Source organism: Felis catus, chromosome A3, assembly GCF_018350175.1.
Source record: "Felis catus isolate Fca126 chromosome A3, F.catus_Fca126_mat1.0, whole genome shotgun sequence".
In the NCBI taxonomy this organism is placed as follows: Eukaryota; Metazoa; Chordata; class Mammalia; order Carnivora; family Felidae; genus Felis; species Felis catus.
Window position 1 is genome coordinate 31819885 of NC_058370.1, and position 25118 is coordinate 31845002.

Sequence of the window (25118 nt, forward strand, 5' to 3'; positions counted from 1 at the left end):
TAAATGTGTGTTTAATTTATCTGGCTAAATAAATGTTAAACTGTTAATACACAATTTTTTAATAATTGTATTTAATCACAAGTCTAGGAATCATGTGATTTCTCAGAACCAAATGATTTCAGAATTCTGAACTAGAAGAAATGATGTAACTTAACTGAGCTTCATAAATAACTGAAAAATTACTCCAATCAGGTTTTAAACACACTACAACAATGTCCACTTTAGGAGCTCTCTGGTAGCTTCCTCTGTAGGGTGAATAATCATGATAAACTGAAATGATATACTGTTGCCTAAGATATATCTACTGTACCTGACATCACCAGAAAAAGACAATGGAGAAAAGCAGAAGTTAGGAAATGGAGCCAGTGGGAAAAAAAGCAGACCCAGCATGACCAAGGAGTGCCTGGCATCCATATAGGCTTGCCTGATAATATTAAAGGGATTCCTGTATGAATTGTGTCTAGTTTTTAAATCCTCATGCTAGTATTTGTTATGTTTTCTCAGGGGAGTTCTCGAAATTTGTGTCTCATTTTATGTAACCAGGGTACTCATTTTCTTTGGTTGGACAATCTCATTTCTCTCCAAACGCTAAGGAACAGTTTGGTTTTTTTTCAAGTTTTTATTTATTTAAATAATCTCTACACCCAACGTGGGGCTAGAACTCACGACCCCAAGATCAAGAATTGCAGGCTCCTCCAAGTGAGCCAGCCAGATGCCCCAGGAACAGTTTTAAACACTGTAAAAATACCTCTCCCACCATCACATGTCCCTCTCACCCCTTTTTTCTGTGCCTTCTACTTCTTGTTTATATACAGAAATGTGTGAATTTCCTATTCTTACCAAATTAACCCATTGAGGTGAGCATTTTTATTCGTTTGAGCAGGTGAATTATTCTTAAAAAAAAAAAAAAAAAAAAAAAAAGAAAAGTAGGATAGGTACACAAACCAAAAATGTATCTTCTCTAAAAAGAATCAATAACAAGTTTTTATAAATCTTGTCCTTGACACAGCCTTGTTAGTGCCCAAAATAAATTATTCAAGTTATAACAGAATGAATGAAGTAAGTCTTGTGCTAGTTTTCCTAAGAAACTTACCATCTTAAGAGAAGGAAATGGCTGATTTTCAGAAAAAGAATTTTCTTCCTCAACCACAGATTCTGAAATTTTAAATCATAAAAACTCAGTAGATAAAATACCATTTTATCACTAAGATCTTTTCCTAAACTCTTAGGACAAAGAAAGAGATGTAGAGGTAATTAGGAGATCCTTTTTATGCAGTATTTTTTGAAAGCTCGTATATTTATTATGTTTATAAAACCTCCATTTTGAAATAAGCATCCTTTATGAAGACTAGTTTGCAACATTTCATAGAAACACCAAGTTTGAGAGTCCAACAGTGATTATTTCTTACTACTTTTACAAAGTAGTCACCAGCAGTAATTAGTTATTTCTCAATGGAATTAAAGAGCAGGGTCCTCTTGCTAAGGCTTCTATTTGAAATATCAAAATCAGTTTAGAAGCTAGAAATTAAGAGAATCTAAAGCTACCATTGTGCTTTTGTTACCACTACCATTTAATTCAAATTTTATCTCAAAACATGTAAGAATTTTTTTCCAAGAGGGCAAAAAAATTTAATATCAAACTTTTCAACTTTTCCTTTCTTAAAAAAAAAGTGTATTACAAAGACTAAAGTCATATAATATTTTCCACGTAAATATTAAGTAATACTAATAAATTAAATGAATAAAATATATTTTATTTTTAACAGTCATGAAATAGCTACAAAGCTTAGAAAGTCCTATCTATGCTCTAGGGATACACTTTGGTCTTTAGCACTTCACAATTTCTTCATAAAGGCATTTCAACTATCCTGTTATCACCACTGCAAGTAAACATCTAACGAGCACCTACTATATACAGAGCACTGTAAGTGTCTCAGGGAATACAAAAACATTTTTCCCACCCTAGAGAGGTTTACATTCTAGTTGAAGAGACAGGACATGTACAGAATAAAGGGTTAAAAAAAGGATCCACTAAATCTCAAATGAATGACACAAACTATAAAGTTCTGTGAGAGTACAAAGTGGAGTTACAAAGGGATTCCACAGGCAGGACAAGCTTTGGGGAAACTGAGGCACAGAGTGGTTAAAGTAACCTGCCCAAGGTTACAGTAGGTAAATATTAGAACTGGATTCAAACTGCTGGTTCTGGAGCCAGCTTCTATACTTGATTTTTCCTCTATTTTGTCATGGTTACAAATGTTTGGAAAGAGAAAAGAAAAAGAATGTTTAGAAAGAATGATAGGTACAAAATCATAAAGAACTTTGATGATCAAGCTAAGAAAACTCGTAACAGTAAAAACATGTAATTACTATACACACGACATAAATGCATTTGAAAATATACATAAAGACCTCATATCTATAAAACTATTTAGATAGCCCAGTATTATACACATTAAAATGACCAACAGTAGTTAAAAAGAATAAGGAAATACCATATATATGTTAACTATGAAATGAAAACAGCGCTTCCATATCGGTACATACCTTTCAGATCTTTAGATTTCAGTGCAGTCACATGAGCGAGCTAGAAAACACACACACACACACACAAAATGCAATTGGAAAAAAGTCTTAGTTTATGAAGGTGTATGGTTAACAGAACTGTAACTTGAAAAGCTAGCAAGTTAAAGAAAACTGTAAAATGTAGAATTATTAGTAAGAATAATCACTAACAACTGTATATATTTCATATGTGCATACATACACATAAGATCATGATCAAATACCCAAGTAGGGGAGAAGAATATAAATAAAAATTCTTAAGAAAGTGTTTATATTCAATCAACCATTTATTTAGGTATCTAACGAGAACAGGAAGAGTCATCATATAAAATTACATGGTATAAAAGATACACAAAGCTTAGATAGTAACAGAAATATAAAAACCAAGGACAGCATAAAAGGCCAACTATAAAATAAAGACAGTTAGATAAAGAAGGGCTAATGCCGACCAGAGGCGACCTGAGACTACGAATGAGAAAGAAGGGCTAGCCCTTATGGTCCACCTACAAAGGATTAGAGCCAAGCCCCTTCACATATGCAGAAACAGTGGGGTCCATGGAAACTGTTAGAGAAGACAAATGGATCAGCACAAACCCATTTTTCCTAACAGAACAGAAAATCAAAGCATACACTCTATACATGCTGAATATACAGTCATCTCCATGCACAAAGAGAACACTACCATAAACAGGTAAGTATAAATCATTCTAAAACTGAAAGATCATTTACACTGTATGCTATTGTGACTACCTTTAACAACTGGAGTTGGTCAAATGTTAATTCCTTTACTGGAATTTCAAATAATTCAACTGGATCAGCATCAAATTTCTAAAAAGAAAATAAAGAGAAAAATAAGCCTCAAATTATTACTTAATGTTGACCCTAGTCAGACCTAACATCCCAACTTAGTGAATGATGAGAATAATTGTTCAGTGGCCACAGTGAGCCCACGTAGGGGAGCTCCTCTCTTTTAGCACCACCTTCCAGCTCTTAAATTCTGGCTTTTGTTTTTGATGTAGGTGGGAGTGCCTGGAAGAAAATAACAGCTGGGGGGAGGATAGGGCCCTGAAGACACAGAGAACAAAGCCAGAAATCAGTTCTTTTCCCCTACTTCCTGTCACTCTGTTCACCTTTTATTTGACCTATATATCCATGTTACATGACTACACAATCAACATGTACAATTACTATGTAAGGATTAATTTCTGTCAGTAAATTTCTAAACTTTTCTCAATCTTTCATACTTAAGTTGCTTAAAAATAGCCACAGAAATCAATGGTCACGGGAAACAAATGTCTGATTAGTGCTAAGCAGTAATATGTAATAGGAACTCTAATCTATTATGTTTTCCCCATGAGCAAATGTTTTATATTTTAATACCATATCATGTCACATTGTTCAGGCATGAGTTAATGGACCACCAATAAATCTTCAACAAATATGCTAAATCCTTTACATGTATATTCATTCATGTACATATGGTACGAAGCCATGTATGCATAAAGCTTTTCTAGAAGGATACAAAATAAACTATTAAGAGTAAGAGTGTGTGACCAAGGAAAAAGGGGAAAAAGGAAGGCTTACTCTTCATAATCTTTTGCAGTTTTTTTTTAAGTTTATTTATTTTGAAAGGGGGGGGGAAGAGAGAGAGAGAGAGAGAGAGAGAGAGAGAGAGAGAGGGAGGGAGGGAGGGAGGGAGGGAGGGAGGGAGGGAACACAAAGCAGGCTCTGCACTGTGAGCACAGAGCCCAAAGCAGGGCTCAAACTCACAAACCGTGAGATCACGACCTTAGCTGAAATAAAGAGTCGGACACTTAACCAACTAAACCACCCAAGCGCCCCTTCTGCTGTTTTATAATGAACATGAATTTATTTTATGAAATAAAACTTGCTTAAAGTACTTGCTTAAAATACTTGCTTAAAAATTAAAACTAAAAATACATACAATTTGATACTTTCATTCCCTAATTCATCATCCAGGTTCAACTGAAGAGCAAGACAAAATCTGATTAACAATAGGATCAGTAATACTCTTCAGGTAACTCTCACAGATTTTTAGAAATTACAGCTGGATTCATTAACCTCCATCTTGGTTACTAAGATCTTTAGTTCTCCATTCCTTCTTTTTCTATTTTGCACTGATTTTTTCCCCCATGGCAAAACCATCTGCTCCTTTTCTACTAAGTTATATTTTACCTCTATCATCTAAACAGGTGCATATATATCCTCCCCTCCTTCTCCTAATACCATTTCACAGAAACAAAACCATGCTTTTCTATACATCATACTAATCCGAATCCCCATGACTGATTCGAATTCACGAGTAGGCAGAGCCAGGTGCCTTGCCATATCCACATATACCACAACAATAGTGTCTGGTAGAACATCATACATGATAGCAAATTAGCCTGAACTTTAAATCATCTCAAAAGAAAATGATACTCAACAATTTTAAAGAAAATGGCAAATGATCCCTCCTAGTTTAAGTCCTTAAGAAATCACTTAATCGGTATACTAAAGTTTAAGCACTATGTAATTATCAATTACATTTACACAACAATTACAATTTTTAAGAAACTATATGGATTTTCAAATCTTCTGGACTCTATCCTCCACCATGCCATTCTCCATTCTATCTCCACTCCAGTCCAGGCATACTGTACCTCTGGCCACATTACCACTCTCCCTGTCTCTCGTTTCTGTCCTCTTAAATTCCCCTTATATCAAGTACTTACACCGGGAAGTTTAGTTCTGAACATTTCCCTTCCTGGCTCAAAAGTCTGTCACATCTCCCCAGCTCTTAGGTCTACACCCCATTACTGAGGTCCTCCACTATCTGGCTCCAAAGCATTTTTCCACTGTGGCTCTTCTCATTTTGCCAAATCATATTAGCATATTAAATAATTTGAGAAAAAGCTGGAGGCAGAAACAGAAGGGAGCCTAGAAAATAGACACTATAAAAGCTTCCTCTCTTGCTTCAATACAGGAACAGTGGCAGACTGACATAAAAGGCACCTGGAACGTCCTTTTGTTAGGTAACAGAAAAAAGCAAATTGAGCAGTACAGAGATCCTGCTCTAGGGAATTATTATTCCTGTCTCCTCACTCTCTTGATGTTGCAAAAGCTTGACAGAGGAAAGAATTGGTAGTAATCAACTAAGAAAATGAACTGATCAACTCTACTTAATAACTAAATATATACATATACATAAAACCAACTTTCTAGTGTTCAAACCTAAGTAACTCTAAGAGTTAAAAATGAAGGAATTTCAACATACCTTTTTCATTGTCAAACAACAGGTGAGATCATGATACACCACAGGCACAAAATCTTTTGAAAGATGTACATCAAATTCTACAAAGGCTGCACCCTAACAAATAAAGGAAACAGGGATTTGAAAAACACTACCTGGCCCACAATACATCCAAAACTACAAGGACGTAAAAAATTTACTGTTCACTATAAACTTACAGACTTGTACATAAAAACAAAAAAACTCCTCGTGAATTAATGTTACACTTCAAGCTTTTTCTAAAAATAATTTCTTCTCCGAAAATAATTTTAAGTATTTACTTCATTGTGATAGCATAGCAATTTTTTCCTGGCAAAAATATGGGCACTGATCTTCTTGAACACATCCCAGGGCCACTCTGTGGCAACGGCCGGCCTGTCACCTCCACCACTGCTATTAGCAGAAATGGAGTCCACCAAGAGCCAGGAGTACAGGGCCAGCTGGTGCCTTCTTGCCCCTAGGTCCCAGAGCTGGACAGCTGGCCCTTGGAAATGAGGAGGGAAAGGAGTAAACTGCCGTGCCTTAGCTCTGCTCCCTGCTGAACGTGAGCAGCACACCTTCCAGCCCTTCCAGGCAAAACCCCAGAAGCAGCGTCAAGAGGAAAGGACGGTGCTGCTGAAAACACAGAGAGCAGCAATGGGGTCAAGAACTGCACCGCACAAGCCCAATCTCCGGACAGAGCCGCAACAGGATGGAGGACGACAAGAATGAGTTAAGGATGCATTTTTCCAAGTCGGACCCACTCTGACATAAGAATTAATTCAAATAAAGCTGAGAACATAAACTGACCCACAAAGGTGTGAGTTCACTGAAAGAAAGCCAGTTGGGATCAAAGGAAACAAGGTCTGAGAATTCTGTTCGATACTGCATCCCAGAGAAGTGCTGTGTGGGGACGGATGATACACTTGCACCCCTCCCCGAGCTTTAGGTCACGGAGGGTATTCAACTTGTGAGCACACGTGGATCCCAGACTAGAATCGAAGGAGCCCATTTCCTTAATGGCTTCTGAAGCAAGAAATAAGTTTACCTTCTTCTAGTATTGTAAACAAGACAATAACACAAAGCTTTTCTACCGAAGAGAACAAACCCAAGCACCCTTAAATAATTACAAAAATTAAACGAATTATGTAGCTCTTTAGTTTAAATGTTTAACTTTACAGGATCACCATCCTTCAGGAAGATAATTTTACCAAGTGATAAAACTTGATCCCAAAATCCATGTGTGAGTGAGCTCTAAAAAATAAGCCAATAACGTACCAGAACCTCTACAGGGACATTTGTAACATTAAAACAAATAAGCCATTAATAACTTGCATATGGCATTCTGAAATGTGATCAGCATGAATTACAAAGGATCTCATCAGAACATGGAAGAAAAAAAGGCTTAATGACATCCTCTCTCAAAAAGCATGGAGACAGCTAAAGTTCCTTAACAGGGATCTTCACGTACTTACAGCTAATAAACCAATGTTTAGAACAGTTAGCTACAATGAACTAAAACTGGTTCCAAATGATGAACTAGAGCCCAATATACTCATAGATTTAATATAATCCTTTCAACACAAAGACAGAAGTGTCCACTATTAATATTTTTAAACATTAAAATAATTAATGTAAGATGTAATGAACTATAAAATGCAACATTTATATACAACTAAAAGGGGAAAAAATGGTGCCAAACCATGATGCAAGGTTAAGATAGTTGTAAAATCCATACCCATTTTAGAGATGCTAAAATATGAAAAACTATGTCTTAGAATAAGTGTGCTCATATAAGTGATAAAGTTAAACATCTCTCTAATCAAGTTTACTTGCTGAACTCTTTTTTAAAAGGCAAAGTTTAAGGCATGTGGAGGACACTGTGGGGAAAAAAATGATAATAAGAGCATGAGATGGTCCTCCGTTTTCACCTTAGCCTAACTTGGGAGCATGAGGCCTTTTAGTCAGGTACAGGGCAGCAGGGAGCCACAGGGGAATCTCAGGTTCTTGATTAAATATGTCAAGTTGCAGTTGCTGGAAAAAACTACAAGCTAAAAAATGGACACTTTATAACTGGATAAATTTCTTAATTTAACATAATTTAACTAATCAAGATGGTATGCAGGACATAAACTGACAGACTTAAATGTTAACATAAAACCACTATCAAATCCTTCTATAAGCATTATTTCCAAAGTATCTGAATAAGCACATTACTGAGTTAATGAAAACGAATGCTTACTGGGGAATGTTTTCCTTGCCCCCCTCACTCAAAACTTGTAACCTCAAACAGAGATGCTAATGATTCCATTGTTTTCATGCCAATCTTCACCAAGAATCTAAAAACAAATGCTTAGAGATACTTTATCTTCACTTAGATATACATTCAGAAGAAGCATACAGTTTCAACCTACTTAACTTTTTTAAGCTACTAATGGAAGAGACTCCCCAGGCCCACATTTCTCTACTTTCCTACCTTTGGACCAATATTCCCAAGTTGTTTAAAAGAAGAGAGGGTCACTTACATGACTAGCAGCATTTCTCAAAGAAGCAATAGTATTCTCTTGAACTTTAGCAAGCCTGAAAGAGAAGAACTATATATAGTTGTCATCCACTATAGAAAAGACAAAACAAATGTGATAAACCAACTCTATCTTCAACAATGGAAACAGTTCTTATCCTGTTTCGAGGCTACTTCTGCCACCACCAAATTAAGATTGTGACCATCACTTAGTTGGTGTATGCATTTATCCCATAAATGCGAGCTCTAATGATTATAGGTATTTACAAGCTTAATATAAACATATCCCACACCCACGCATACCTCCCCAAGTGAGTTGACCTATCAAGGAAAACAATCTTGCAGCGACATGAAGTATGAGAGACGCAGATACTTGCTCCTTGCAATGGTGCAGACCATGGGGAGTGGGGAAAGGCTGACACCCAGCAGGGCAGAAGTATGTAAATGATACTGAGAATAGGTGAGGAAACTGAGCCCCAGAAAGGGAAGCATGCCAAAAGCTGGGATCACAACACACAGACTGAGGTTTGGGCTGCCTCCCCGCATCAAGCTTTCCTGGATTTCTCTTGTTAATGTCCCTCTCGACATCAGTTCAGCAGACATCAGATTAACCAGACAGTCTTAGGAGAGAGTCTCCAATTAATTTGAATTGGGAACCCTAATCACCAAATTACATTAAATCCCAGGTAATAATAAAAGGCTCATTTGACCTTTAGTGGGCCAAACCAATGGAACCTTACCATGCATAAGCTACCAAATGCTAATACCACTCAAATAGTCAACCTACTGAGCAGTTGTTGTAGAATTCCCTGCACCACGATGTCCAACATCCAGTGGTGTTCTTGGCTTCCAATACTTGGAAAATGAAGATTTCATATCACAACTGTATCCTGGCAATGGCTTAATAATTATATAGTCAACTTTCATAGAAAAAAAGGGGAGAAACAAAGACAAAGATGATTAAAAAGGCCACGATGAACATTTAAATGGCACTACATTTCAATACCAATCAAACCAACTTTATCAAATAGAAAATAACAAGTCAAAACTGATTCAAATAAAGCTTCCAGAAAATGTAATTGATGCCCCTTGTTACTATAGTAGTATTCTAAAACAAATTATTAATTTAATCACCACCATTCGCAAAAGCTCAATTTGACCCTAGCTAAAATTTGAACTTAATCTTTGCTCATTTGTAAAGGGACCCTCTGCTTCTCCAGGCTTACCTCTCACTTTGCCTATTGTTTTTCTGGAATTTCTGCTCATGATGGGAAGAGTGAGAATTCCAGCACTCTTCCCACTCTCAGCAATGGTGGATGATAAGAGACATGCTGTCCCCACGTGTCCAGGAAGAGCATCACCCTGAACTACGTGTTCACTGAGATCTTCCTGGGGGGGGAAAAAAAAAAAAAAAAAAGAGGTATGAATTCAATTTCTTATACTTCAATATTTTCCATTAATTCAGAACCTATGGAGGAAGATCCATAGAATATGAATCAAACTTATATTCAAGTAATTCAGATAGCTTCTTTGTAATATAAAAGATACATTTTCTTTTAATATATAATATTTTAAGATTTTATATGGTACTTGATTAGTTGTAACTGTTGATTTGCACTTCTGATCCTCTAACATGTATTAGATGAATTTAAAACACTGATGAAGTTTCTAAGTACTTCTACATTCAAAGACTAATAAGTATCTGTAGTGGGCTGTTAATGTGTATTATATTCTCTAAAAATGAATCCACACAGGTGACATAAAGGGATAGTTAACTCTCTAGGAAACTGAATACTCACTTTGAGATTACACTGGATATTTTATCAGCCTAATCTATGAAAGAAATAGTATTTCCAAAACTGCTCACCAAATGAAAAGGAAGTTAGGATGTTCAAGAGAGTATTAAAAGGTAGGTCCTGAAGAAATAAGGAAACAGTCAACCAAAACCTCACATTTTTATAATAAAGTCCCACAGATCTTATTACTTAGGGAACACTGAATCAGAGATTTTTTTAAAAAATAGAATTATTGTAGTTTTTTGAAAGGAACACTTTAAATCCCATACAATGCAAGGTAGCCAAAATGCCAGTTGCAACAGCTATGCATAAAGACTATTAAAACTTGAAGACTATAATGATTTTAATTATGGGTAACAGGCGCTACCTGCGAGCTTAAATCCATTCTGTATTCTGCTATTTTCACAAAACTGTGGTTAGGTGCTCTAATCTAATGGAAATGGGAGTGCAAGTGACAAAGAGCAAGAGTGTCAGGAAAGCAGTACACATAACTACTAGCCAGGCACAATAAAGCAAGGACCTCAGTGGAGGACCCCGCATGACTTGTAGAGAGGAGAGCACCTGTACAGCCAGCAAGCCAGAGAGCTCTAATGCTGAGAGTCACAAGCAGCTCTAGAAAGCTGGTAGCAGATTCTAAACAACCTGGCGCAATTTTCACAGTAACTATGTTTTACTACATATTTATAATATCAAGTAAAGTTGCAAAACTGAGTTCACTGTTATGATGCATTCTTATAATAAAATGCCTCAATAAACCACAGACTTCAGTCATAAAGAGGACACAATCATGCTGGTTACACTGGGTTGCCCACCAATAGTTATACAGTCTGCTTGTCCCTCTATTTACCCTTAGCGGCTCCTTTGGATATTATTCATTTACATTTAGAACAGGAACGGGGGGGGGGGGGGGGGGCGCCTGGGTGGCGCAGTCGGTTAAGCGTCTGACTTCAGCCAGGTCACGATCTCGCGGTCTGTGAGTTCGAGCCCCGCGTCAGGCTCTGGGCTGATGGCTCAGAGCCTGGAGCCTGTTTCCGATTCTGTGTCTCCCTCTCTCTCTGCCCCTCCCCCGTTCATGCTCTGTCTCTCTGTCCCAAAAATAAATAAAAACGTTGAAAAAAAAAATTTAAAAAAAAAAAAAAAAAAAAAAACAGGCACAGGGGCACCTGGTTGGCTCCATTGGAAGAGCACGTGACTCTTGATCTCAGGGTTGTGAGTTCAAGCACCATGTTGGGTGCAGAGATTACTTAAAAATAAAAAATTCTTTGGGGCGCCTGGGTAGATCAGTGGGTTGAGTGACTCTTGATTTCAGCTCAGGTCATGACCTCATAGTCTGTGAGATCGAGCCCTGCATCAGGCTCTGTGCTGACAGTGCAGAGCCTGCTTGGGACTCTCTCACTCCCTCTGCCCCTCTCCCTTGCTCTCTCTCTCAAAATAAATAAAACAAAACAAAACAAAAAAGAATAAAAAATAAAACGTTAAAAATATTTAAAAAAAAACAAAAAAACAGGCACTTACATTGATGTAAAACATCAATTCAGCTGAAATTCTTTTTATAGTACTTGAGTCTATCAACTCCAAGTTTTTTAAGCCTGCTAAAATGTATAGAATAAACATCTAAAAAGATGTATGATCATGGGTTTACACAAATCAGACTACAAAAATTAAAACATATAAAAATAAGCCCATGCTTGCATTCTTTCTCAATCCCCTCAGTGAAATAATCACTTACCTCAAAAAAATCAAATATTAGTTCCAGGTTATCTGGTTCCATTGTCTGTATGCTGTACTCTGTCCAACGATCGGGCTGTAAGCCATACCCACACTCTGGCTGCGAATGCCTGCACTTGAATTCATTGTCGCTTATTAAGGATATCTCCAGGCTGTTGGACATTTTGTGAAGAACAGTAGGAGACACCCTATCATCGTCATCTTCTTCCAAGCCCTCTAGTGTCAACTTTACCCTACATGAAAGGAAAAACTAATGAAATGCAAAAAACAAAAATGGAAGAGGAAAACTCATACAAATGTTACCTAAATGCTAAATTCAAAAGTGTTCCCTGGGGGCACCTGGTGGCTCAATTGATTAAGCCCCTGACTTCGGTTCGGGTCATGATCTCGCGGTCCGTGAGTTCAAGCCCTGCATCGGGCTCTGTGCTGACAGCTCAGAGCCTGGAGCCTGCTTCAGATTCTGTGTCCTCCTCTCTCTCTGCCCCTCTTCCACTCACACTCTTTCTCAAAAATGAATGTTAAAAAATTTTTTTTTAATTAAAAAACAAGTTTTCCTTGAATATGCTAATTCTTTAAATAACACAAATACCATATTATACAAGACTGCATCATACTACAGGTTATGGCATTAGTTGTTTCATAAAATACTCATGTTTTTATCTACATATATTTCTGCAAAGTATTAAAAAAAACAAGATACGTGCTCATTATGCCTGAAGTTGTTTTCATTGTTTTTTAAAAAACTGAATCTACAGAGGCATTTACTATTATCTCATTTATAACTGGCCATGTCAAATTCTTCTGAAATGTCTTACTAAGGAACATACGTATAAAACAAGCATAAAACTGAACCATATTGTTAGTGTACATTAAAAGACTAGAGTTTGAGGCTGTAAATTAAAACTTTTCCCTTTTCTTCTACCTTATCCACAGTGAGTCCAGGTACTCTGGGAAAAGTACATTATTAAGGAAAAATATTGTATTAAATCTATTTGTGTGTATGCATACTTTTTACATGTGTTATGTATTTATATTTATGTGCTTTCTAAATGAAACAAGTGAACAAAAAACAGACCAAGAGTCTAAAACTTTTTATAGGCTTCAAGCAATGAAAACAAAGACCAAACTGTCTAAGCCACAGAGCCACAAAAACCAGTCTCCTCCCAATGAAAAACAATTACTTGCATAGCATACTTGTAATGCCAAAGAGTCAACTCAATTCTAGAATATTTCTTGCACCAATTGAAATGTACATAGATTAGGAGCGCCTGGGTGTCTCAGCTGGTTAAGCGTCCAACTTCAGCTCAGGTCATGATCTCACAAGTTCAAGCCCCACATCGGGCTCTATGCAGACAGCTCGGAGCCTGGAGCCTGCTTCAGATACTGTGTCTCCCTCTCTCTCTCTCTCTGTACCCCTCCCCCACTCGTTCTCATTCTCTCTCTCAAAAATAAACATTACAAAAGAAAAAAGAAAAAAGTGTACATAGATTAAACAATTATAAACTATGAACATAGAAGTGATGTTACCTGCTGTATAGAGTAACAGTTAAGGTATGAAAACTTTTCACTCTAGATTTAAATGAGATCTGATAACACAAATAATGGAACTGTATTAGTGGGGCCTGCTCTCTCTACATAACCTACTGCCTCCAACCACTGCTGAGGCCCAAGGTCTCTCAGAGGGTATATCTACACAACTCAATTAGCAATACTGTTCTATAATCACACAGTAAAATCAAGAGTAGTATTTTAATAATAGAAACAAAAATCATCTTTTCTCAGAAGTCTAACTCTTAAGAGTTCTGGACAACTATTAGTTAGCCTGAAGGAACAAACATTCTCTACCAGGATATACGAAAAGAGATCACAACTGCATAGTAATAAGTGGGCAAGAAAGGCATAAAGATTTTTTTAAAAATGACTATTAGGGCACCTGGGTGGCTCAGTTGGGTGACCGACTTCACTCAGGTCATGATCTCACAGACTGTCAGTTCAAGCCTCACGTCAGCCTCTGTGCTAACCGCTCAGAGCCTGGAGCCTACTTCAGATTCTGTGTCTCCCTCTCTCTGCCCCTCTCCTGCTCACTTTCTGTCTCTCCCCTTTCATAAATAAACATTAAAAAAAATAAAATAAAAATAAAAAATGACAATTTTGCTAACAGCAATGTGTTTTAGCATAAAAAAAAAGATTTAATAAAATAAAAAATTTCAAGTTTAAAGGGATCCATGAAAGAATTTTAGTCATTTATGTTAAAGGTTTTCTTTAAGTAGCTATATGAAGGTTATAATCTATCATAAAGAGACACTGCTTTCCCCTTATTGATGAAGTCAAATAAAAGAGAAACTTGTATTTAAAACTTAGTGATAATGAGACAGAACAACATGTCTAGTGTTTTACTTAAAATGTATAAGCTTTTGGGGTGTCTGGGTGGCTCAGTCAGTTGAGTGTCCAACTTTGGCTCAGGTCATGATCTCATGGTTCGTGAGTTTGAGCCCTGCGTGGGGGCTCTGTGCTGACAGCTCAGAGCCTGGAGCCTGCTTCAGATTCTGTGTCTCCCTCTCTCTCTGCCCTTCCCCCACTCCCGCTCTGTCTCTCTCTCTCTCTCTCAAAACAAATAAACATTAAAAAAAAAGTGTTAAAATGTATAACCTTTGCTAGATTTTTAAAGTCCTGATATTCTTGCAGGTAAATTTATTTCCTATGCCATGAGGGTTTAGTCTATCACTAATATGAATTGGGGGGTGGGGGAAAGGTGGTCAGAACACAAATTTCTAGTTATGCAGAATTTTTTTAAGTTTCTTTTTTTTTAGTAATCTCTACACCCAGCATGGGGCTCTAACTCAGGACCCTGAGATCAAGAGTCACGTACTTTTCCAACTGAGTCAGCCAGGTGTCCCATACACAATTATTTCAATAGGAATCAGTTACTTAATTAGTAGAGCCCACCAAAGTATGGTTATACAAAAAGATTCCAATATAAGCCTGAGTAACACAATAATATATACAAATACTCAAAGTAACTTCTACATAAACAAGAATGGTATAGGACTCCGTATGCATTTGCAATCCAAGCAGAACCCCAACCATTAATTATCTACTAATTTCTTTAAAAAAAAAAAAAAAAAAATTTTTTTTTTTTTTTAATGTTTTTGAGAGAGCAAGCGAGCTCGAGCAGGGGAGGGGCAGACAGAGGGGGAAACACAGACTCTGAAACAGACTCCAGGCTCCAAGCTGTCAGCACAGAGCCCAACGCAGGGCTCAAATGGCAAGTTTAAATACTGCAACACTAAGAAATTTTAAATAGTAGAAACTACAAAGATACATACACTTGGAAATCACTTATCTATATAAAAGCAAAATTTTCTGGTTTCAAATTTAGCAGTTAAGACTAAGAGAAGTGGGGCACCTGAGTGGCTCAGTTGATTAAGTGTCCAACTTTGGCTCAGGTCATGATCTCATGGTTTGTGGGTTCAAGCCCCATGTCGGGCTCTGTGCTGACAGCTTGGAGCTTGGAGCCTGGAGCCTGCTTTGGATTCTGTGTCTCCCTCTCTCTCTGCCTCTTCCCTGCTCATGCTTGGTCTCTCTCTCTCTCTCTCTCTCTCAAAAAATAAATAAACATTAAAAAAAAAAAGACTAGTATGTTTAACTGTAACAATCTGAGTCAGGGAGGCAGTTCACTCTTACAAGACTCTTCAATTAGAAAATGTAACATTATCTATAAGTGTGTTATGTTCTTAGTTTATACACTTACAGGCTAAAAATCAAATGGGTCAGGGGCACCTGGGTGGCTCAGTCAGTTAAGTGTCCACCTTTGTCTCAGGTCATGATCTCTGGCTCATGAGTTTGAGCCCCATGTCGGGGTCTGTGCTGACAGCTCAGAGCCTGGAGTCTGCTTTGGATTCTGTGTGTGTCTCTCTACCTGTCCCCCTCTCATGTGCGTGCACTCTCTCTCTCAAAAATAAACATTAAAAAAAAAAAAAGAAAAGAAATCTACAGCATTAGCAAAAACAAATGGTCTAAGTAACATATACACATTGCAATACCTAAATCTAGATTTCTTTAATTTTTTCTTTGTTATTGAGACAGGAGGTTTTTCAGAATAATGCAAACGTAATCTTATTTCAGTCTGACATGTCAGCCATCCAGAATCCAGAGTTTCAACACCATCTGGCAGAGTAAATATGAAAACAGTAATTATTATACATATGTTTTGAAGCAATCTGTTAAGTACAACACACGTTGATAATTCTAGTTCATGTTCACATTTTAATACACTCAAGTTATATATCACTGGAAGTTCTCTTCAAAGCAAACATAGAGACAGTCTTAAATTTATCACTGAAAAACACTTTTATATTAAGGGGAAAAAAGTTAAATGAATATTAACAACTAACCATATGTAACAACTTACGTAAATTAAATTTAAACTTGAGTAAATTCTCACTGAATCCATTATCGAAGTTATACAAATCTATTTCTGGAAGAATATATGTTCCAAATATCTCTAACCTAGCAGCTGTTTCACTGGGGATCACACTTGCAAAGCTTCACATGAGCTATGCAGGTGAAACTAGTCATATCACTACAGCTGAAGCTTCAAACATGGGAAGGTAAGGACAAAACTGTGAGTGAATTATGTATTCTCACATTTATATTTTCTGCCATAAATAAATTGCATGATCATGGTAACACTGTGTTAGCATTATTTAACTTGAAATTTCTTGCTAACATATGTAATGAAAGTTTCATAAATACCAGAGAGTTACCAACTGTTCTGAACGTGAGTTTTTTTTGTTTTTTTTGTTTTTTTTTTTTTTTATCAACAGGACTTGAAAAAAAGAAGAAACCTTTTCCTTTAGGTGTAACTTTAAAAGGTTTAATAATTTTCAAATCTTAAAAATAAAGAGAAACCATTATCCTTTTTAATTTTAAACTCTTCTCAGAAATGGACAAAGTTGGAGAAATGGCTTTTCATCCTGAAAGCTAACTTAAGCTGAGTTTTAAGAGAATAACAACTACAAAGGAGGAAAGAAATGCCATGCATTTATAACTACACATAGTAACTAACATACAATAGAGGGATGTAATGTCATGCACTATAGTTAAGGACATGAGAAAACTACTCCATAAACCAAGCTCTCTAAAACATGTGACATAAAAATATAATCTTTTGTAAATAAAGAAGACAAGACTCTAAAACACTACATGCTAAAGCTATTCAAGTATTTTAGGCTACCTTACAATGTAATATAAATACTGTAATCCCAAATAAAATTAAGGAAAATAAGTTAAATTCCTATCCAAATACTGTCAAAGCATGTATATTTTTGAAATGCATAAACACAAGTACCTAGGATCAGCAATTTATCTCTGGTTCACAGTCACTGCAAGCACACATTCTGCTCACCCCCCCCTTTCTATCTTTGACTTCTACAGTATAGGTTCTAAAATAAAAATGCAGTTTAGCATGATAATGCTATTATACTGTGAGAATTCCAGTCATTGAAGACAACTTAAACCCTCAGGATGAAATATTTACTGAAGCAAAAAAATATATGAATGGGTAACATTTTCAACATATTCAGAAGAAAAAGCATTGTCTACTATACTGTAAGTTAATTGTTAAAAATCTCAGGAGAATTACTGGAACATTTTGTTTAATCTGGATCTTACTGTAAATGCGTATACACATACACAAAATGCACAAGCTTAACTGAAGAGTTTAGAATGTTTAGAAACATTAATATCAAACATAAATGTCAAAAAGTGATGATATATTAACAGTTAGGTATAATACTTTCAAGTTAAGTACATTAACTCATATACCCAAAGTCACCAGTCAAATAAAAACCGAAAGGATAAAATTTTAAAGTTTAAGAATTATATCGGAAACTATTACTTAACAGAATGTACTTGTTTCTTGGATCTAGTCTCTGTTTTCAATATCATGCTCTGTCATAGTTCCCTGTGCTGTTTCTAATGAAATGTAAAGTAACATCTCAATTATCAGTAGTAAAGATCTTCAAAACTCAGTCTCACTTACTGTGGATTCCAAATTGTCCGTCGTCAATAATAATTTCACTTTCTAGAATTGAAGGAAAATAAAAAAACTTAGTTAAAATTCATGATGTATACAGAGTGAACAACTGAGAAATCACCCACCTTAAGGATTTTTAAAAATATTAAATCTAAAATTTACAAGCAGCCCAAAGTGAATAAGCATATTTATTGTAGCCCTCAATAAAGAATTCCCTTTTAAGGAGACTCTCAAACGGTAAAAGTGCTTACAAACTTGGTGATGATTCATGGTGTTACAAGAAGAGAAAGAAAACTCCTCAGAGAGGTGCTCTGGAGGCTCTGGGGCAAACCTCTGCACCCACCAATTTATGAGACAGGCTGCTGGACAACAGTATCTCCCGGCTGATTGTTTAAACCAAAGGTCTTGGCACAATTAAAATGCTTATTCTTATGTAGTGCATATTCTGAACTTATCTAAAAGGTAATTCTCCTCAAACCCCAACTATTCTCTATAGCCGGCTACAAGCTTTACAAACAGCACAAACTTACCTGCATATACAGAGCTGTGAGGAACTACCAAAAGAATAAGTGCTAGCACATTCCCTTCTAACAGAAATTTCAGCTAAGTAAGAAAAGCTGGTAAGCCCCACCTTCTTGAGTAAAACGCTATCTCCCCTTCTACTTCCTTTCCCAGTTTTACGATAAACAGAAGTCTGATATATTCCTTAAAATAAGTGTGATAGTTTCCAATAAAGATTCTTGGTAGACTTCACGCAGCTCTTAAGTTTAGAAGTTATGTTTTCTAAAAGTATAACATTAATTTTTAGAAGACCAGAAACAAACATCTCACTTCTCACAATAAGTAAATATATATTTAACGGCAAGATGCTTCCAAACGCAAATTATTTTTTAATCTTTAATACCTAATTATTTTCCAACCTCAGTATGGGACTATTATAATTCTAAAGTACACTATCACGAAAATTCTAAATATACTATCAAAAATGTATTACAACAAAAAAAGAAAATCCAATAAAGAGGATGGAATGAAATATCTGTTTAAACAAAGATGTGCCCTTGCCACAGGCTAAAGCCGGATCTCTCACTACTTTCTAATCTAAGATAGCTACTAGCAAGCCATTTATTATCTTTAAATGCTAATTCTCTCTAGAAACTAAAAGAAACAGTTTTCAGCACTGAGTCAATTTACAGATGAATCCAAGTGGGGAATTTACGTATGTGAAATGAACTTCAAATTTTATAATCTCAGTATGGAAAAGGAAATTCAAAAATACTTGTATGAAGAGAAATGCCATTTTTAGGCACAAGAAAACTGAATGATGTTTAAAAAACAAAACAAAACTGATTATCCATTTAAACATAGCCAGCAGGTATTTAAGTAAATTAGGAGGAAAATACGTCTGCTACCACCAAGAAATCTGAATGCGTTCATACAAGCTTATTCAAGTACTTACTAGTTAAAAATAAAACAAAACAAAACAAAACACAATAAAAAGGATAACTTATTCTACTGCTCTTACTATTCAAAGTTAAAAATTTAAGAATCTTTGTTTTGGATTAATTCTTTCCTCAAATGTTCTCTGAAGCTCTCTGAGCAAATAATCAAAGCCATGGATGCTCAGTCAAGAAGAATGGTATTTTACAAACTCTGTAACTACTCCAAATGAAAATAAATATTCCACAATAAATCAATCTAACCACCCCCCAAATAACTTGGCAAGCATTTCTAACAAAGTTTATAAAGAAAGGCAATTAAGAACTGTTTAGTTTTAAAAGATCCATGATATGCTAAGTGAAATTTGCAGTACTGACAATGCATTGACCTTAAACTTTAGAATAAAAATTTATTAAATCCCACTAAGCCATTGTGCAGCATATTAGTAACTTTAATGCATATGCCTCAAACAGATGCAGTTAATGCCCATACCTAAAGGGGTTATTGATCGTGGTTGTAGATGAGTCTCCCACTTGTGAACTATGACTTGGCATGGACCACCGATAGTCTGCAATTTAAAAGTTAAACGTCTGCAATAATTTCTTAGATCTTATTTTCTACCCATGACTCCATTAGATGTTTGTGGCCTAAGTCTTATACTAAATATGAAACCAAGAGATTCATCTTGTTATTTATCAATGTTATATGTCAGAAATCAGGAATGTACCAGGTCACAAAACATGATGAGTGCTGGAAGAAAATGAGGGTGAGGCAGTAAACAGAGAAAAATGAGATGAAACTGGCACATAAAACCATCTTAACCTTATTCTTAAATCTGCCTACAATATTCAAAATATTTTAAAAGAAATTTTCATCTTTAGCTGATGTTCTGTCTTAAGTTAAACTAACACCAAATAGAATTTAGGCTTGGTTATGTCAGCAGTCAAGGAATAAAGTAGCTCATCTTAAGTAACTCTCCAAGTGTTTGGAAAAAGCCTAAACTCTGTGATAGTAGGAACAGTAGGTACAAGTACTTCAGATCAACGATCACAAGTTACTCAAGGAACTAGAGGGCATAATAAAGTGCTTTATTATAGTAAGTAAATAGCAAGAAGAACATAAGATTTCTCATAGAAACCAGTGTTTCTAAAAGCACAGAAAACCCTAAAATAGAAGACATGTACATGAGTAACTTTGAAGAGTAAGTTTGATAAAAGGGGAACTAACATCTAGTTTTACTCTATGCCTTAGAGTTTATAAACTCATACAGTGTGACAACTAATATTGTCTTCTGTTATCAAGCTCTCTTACTAAAAAAAGAAAATAAAGCTTTATGTGTTAATATCAGCAATTAAAAAAAAAATGAACTATCAACACCTAAAGGCCTGAAGTACTGTTTCCTAATTTCCCTTTAATTAAAAAAAAAATTGACTAAACTTATGTGCCAAAACCCTTAAGTACACATTTTAGAAGCAAAATTTCAAACTGTAACTTTATAAGGTATTTTACATTTCTCTTCTTTTCACATCTTCAGAAGACATTTAATAAAATATAAAGAAGCAAAAAGAAAAAACAAATCATTCATTATCATACCACTTAGGGATAATCACTGTCAATGTTGTCATACATAATCTTCAAGCCCTTTCCTAAGCATACTCTTAAAAAGCACAGAACATAGAAGTTTCTCTCTATATACTGTACACTTTTAGATAACATTAAATACTCTTCTATATCATTTTACAGAATTTCAATATTGATGAGTATTAAATGTGCCAAATGAGAACAAATGAGCATGAGACAAATTAGGCACAGAAAATAATTAAACACAAGAGATAATTCTGCCACTTAAAAATAACCAGAGGTTGAAATCTTTTTTAAAACTTGCAAACCTTTGAACTTGAAAACTAAAATAGCATTAGGTATTCATTCAAATCATTAATGCTGGGATAATATAGCAAATCTTTATTTTCTCTAGCTGAATTCCTCCCTGTTTTAAGGGTTCACTTATGAACTGGTAGACTGGGCAGATGTTCGTGAATTTTTTTTTTTTAATGTGAAACTATTCATCTTAAATATGGTGAATTTCATTTCCACTAAAAAAATAAAAAATAAAAAAAAAGGAGATACATTTAACCCTACATCCGCTAGACATTTTTTACTACAACTTTTCCCTATCACATTTTTCTGTATTTGTGTTTTAAACGTCAAACTTTCTAATCCTCAAAAGATGATGCAGATGTATATATCAAAAAAGGAACAATGTTTCTTAGCAATAAACAGCAGCCAGAAAGATCTAATGTATTCCCTTCCTCCATTCTTCTCAGTTCCCCTGCATGCCCTCCTTCCCAGAAAATACCCTCTTTGCTACAAAGATGGTGCAATCTACAGTCTTATAGAAGTTACTAAACCACAGGTGACTTCAAAGGGTGCCAGGAACATAATATTAAATATCAGCAGGGATAAGAAGTGGATAGAGAGTTTGTTTTTGTATTAATTCAGGTGTGGGGGGGAACTTTACAAAGTGTTAGCTACAATATCTACATTTAATCATGTAAGAATAGCCCTATGGATAAAATATATATGATAAAGAACATATTTTAATAATATGTTAATAACTCCACCCTCATCTGCTTTAGTAGCAAACCACTACTCCCAGCATAAAATAACCTAGGCTTGACAGAATGGGCCATTTGAGGACAGCAGTCCAAAGAGCTGATTCAACAGGTGACTTATTGTGTATACAAGTGTTCACACTACAAATCCATGTTGGTTGGTACAATAAAATGTTACAATATAGAAAAAAATCCACCAAGTTCCAAAATACACTGAACTTTCAACACTGTTGTGGCTACTTTATTAAACTTTAGAAGGTAATCTTAAATTTTAGCTTACTGAAATTCTTAAGAAATTTAAGACCTAAGCACTGGGAAATTAAAAATCTCAGTAATGACCCCAAAACATGCAATCTTTTTTAATATGCTAACTGTAATAAACTCATTCTTCAAGATCTGGAAAAAAAAAAAAAAGAACAGTTCCATTCTGTAAAAGGCTGCCACAATTTTAAGTACTTTGGAGTCAAGTGTACGTGGATCTTTGAAGAAAAAAATAACATCATCAGTCCAAGACAGTATTCCATTACTGATAGTTGTTTCACAATTTAGCATATATTAAATCAGATAGTTGCTGAAATGTTTCCAAACATACATATTAACAAAAATACCAATAATCTACTTCTGAAAAGAAAGAAAAAAGTATAATGACTGCTTTCTTAAACAGTGAGTGACACCAGTCAGCAATATCAAAAGCATGGAGAGAAACAACATGCAGACTGAGGTTTTTGGTCTGTTTTGTTCTGAACAAACCATGTAGCAAAATTATCAACTAGTCATGCAATATCGCTGCTTTCAAATATGAAAAATGCAAATGTAAACTTCTAAAACTTTATTGACTATTGTTTTTCCACATTTTGAAAAATAAAAAAAAAAAAGATGCATATAAAAAGGGGTTCTGAGCAATTTTTATCTATGATGGCAGAGGCCAGACCTATAGCTATTTAATAATTATTTTTAATAAGACTAATAGGAAAATGGTCACCTAGGTAAGTAAGCATGAAGTGAAGAAAGCGAGGCAGACAGACATTTCTGAGATGGTTCAAATTTGAGGTTAACAGGTGAAGGTATTTCACATCCAAGAAAATTTTATTAAGAAAACTACTATACAAAACAAGAATCTGGGCTACTGCAAAAATAAATAATCGGGTGCCTATCACAGATGATTCTTTTGTTACAGGATTTAAACAAAAATCAAGGGAGATTAAGAACAAAGTAAGAGATTGTAACGACCTAATTATGAGTAAACATTAACACCTATAAAAATCAGAAGCAGATGAGTTGCTGGAAAATAGCTATTTCCACTGAAATGAAGGAAAAATCTCTAAGACAATATAATAAAAAATTGGGTAACATTTCAGTATAAGGTTACATTCCTAATTCCAGCCACAAATATAGAGGGACAGACATGGATAAAAAAATGTTACATGTTCACTGAAAAATCATCTTAGGTGAAGATGTGAAATTAATGGACCATCTGCAGACTCACACCCGTGTTTTCATTCCAGGAATATCTACCACCTTTATACGTTTAAGATAATATTTTGATTTGTCACTTATGACATTATTTTAAAATTCAACATTATTAACATGTTATTAGAATTCTACAAAGTAAAAGAGAATAGCTAGCCATGAAAAATTGACAGAAAAGGGATTTCAAGACTCTTAACCTCTAATCTAAAAGGGATATGCTACAAAGAGCAAAAATGGACGAAAAAGCATGAATGGTAAAATTTTATTTATTTGCAATAAAATTTTAGCAATGGAAGGGACCTAGGAAATCTATGGTTCAAGCCTTTCATTTTATAAATAAGGAAACTGAAATATGAAGGTCAAGTGACAAGATCACAAGATTTCTAGCTTAGGCTCTACAAATGCTTGGGTAGACTACCTTCTAAAACTTGTGACTCAGCAAAATTAATCTCATTACTCATTTCAGATTTTCAATGTTTCATAATTACTTTGCTTTCCTATCATCCTTTATATTCATAAAATATATATCCCAATAGCTTGTATCATTTTACAGTGTAAGGCTCTTTGCACATTAGTTTTATCATTTGACAATGCACAATGGAGACAAAGTTGCATAATTATTTCTATTTAAAATGTTTCACTTAAAAAGCGCCACCAACTTTTAAAAGAAAGGAAGTGTCACTTTAAGCTGGCATGTGGAGAAAAAAACCCTGTAGCTATATGCATGGGATTTTATGTAGCTATTTACTCTAGTCCATGAAAAACATACTTACCATGGCAGCCCCTGCATCACACGGTACATGTGTACACGATACAGAGCACCTACTTAAAGAAACACACTCACCAACACATACTGTGAACTTTTGCAAGTATTACAAGGGGAAAAACTTGTTTTTTACTGTAAGCAGACTTCTTGCCAATTTTTTCAGAAAGGCAATTTGGACTGATTTGCTGCTTTTGGTTACATTTTTAATGAAGAGGAAAAATACTGTAGGTTGGCTTAATTTGATCCGTGTTGACAATAGTCTTACTTTAGAAAACTACACCCAAAAGACTCATGATTTTTCTTGTCCAAATACCCCTGTAAGTAAAATTTAGTTGATTTCACATATTACAAATTTCACATACCAGGATCCTCAAATAAACCTTCGATGATACGAGCGTTATGACCTACTGTCCCTGCACAACTGTTCAATTTATACCAAAAAACTTTGCCACAATGCATAACCCCTATGCCAAATAAACGCTCTTTTCTTAAGTCATTAAAATGAGACTATTGTCAAGATAAGCCAACACAATGATCAACCATAATGTAGTTTTAATTACTGAGTATTTACAATATATTCTTGGAGTAAGAAACGTAATAGGTGCAAAAGACAGCTGAAGTGGCTTTGTCAGTTTTCTTTTCTGTAATGGTGGCTAAGAGAATGAGCTAACAGTGGCTGCTTGCATTTTTTCACATGTAACAAGTATTAAATGATCCCAAAGGGAAATAAAACTTTTAAAAAGGTTATTCCATGTTTTGCTTCCTAGACTCCTGCCTAAACCCCTGTTCACATGCAGCCCAAGTGTGCTCAAAGATAAAAATCTGAAGGAAAAGAATCCTTTCAGGAAATAAGCATCTTTAAAATAAGAGGGAAGAATCAATTTTTTTTTCTTTTCCAAATATGAAAACAATCCC

At 35.3% G+C, this 25118-nt stretch overlaps 1 protein-coding gene across 2 annotated transcripts in view; it reads right to left on the minus strand.

Annotated features, from left to right (window-relative positions):
- GPCPD1 (glycerophosphocholine phosphodiesterase 1) overlaps positions 1–25118 on the minus strand; it is a 50285-nt gene that overhangs the window by 12418 nt on the left and 12749 nt on the right. For both annotated transcript variants that reach the window (XM_023251441.2, XM_045053849.1), the window contains exons 5-15: positions 19848–19923; positions 17925–17966; positions 15925–16048; positions 11883–12114; positions 9584–9746; positions 9145–9277; positions 8362–8416; positions 5843–5935; positions 3316–3393; positions 2548–2587; positions 1094–1155 (exon numbers count right to left, since the gene is read on the minus strand). In XM_023251441.2, the coding sequence (XP_023107209.1) occupies positions 1094–1155; positions 2548–2587; positions 3316–3393; positions 5843–5935; positions 8362–8416; positions 9145–9277; positions 9584–9746; positions 11883–12114; positions 15925–16048; positions 17925–17966; positions 19848–19923 (1098 nt within the window). The remainder of the gene's footprint in view (positions 1–1093; positions 1156–2547; positions 2588–3315; positions 3394–5842; positions 5936–8361; positions 8417–9144; positions 9278–9583; positions 9747–11882; positions 12115–15924; positions 16049–17924; positions 17967–19847; positions 19924–25118) is intronic.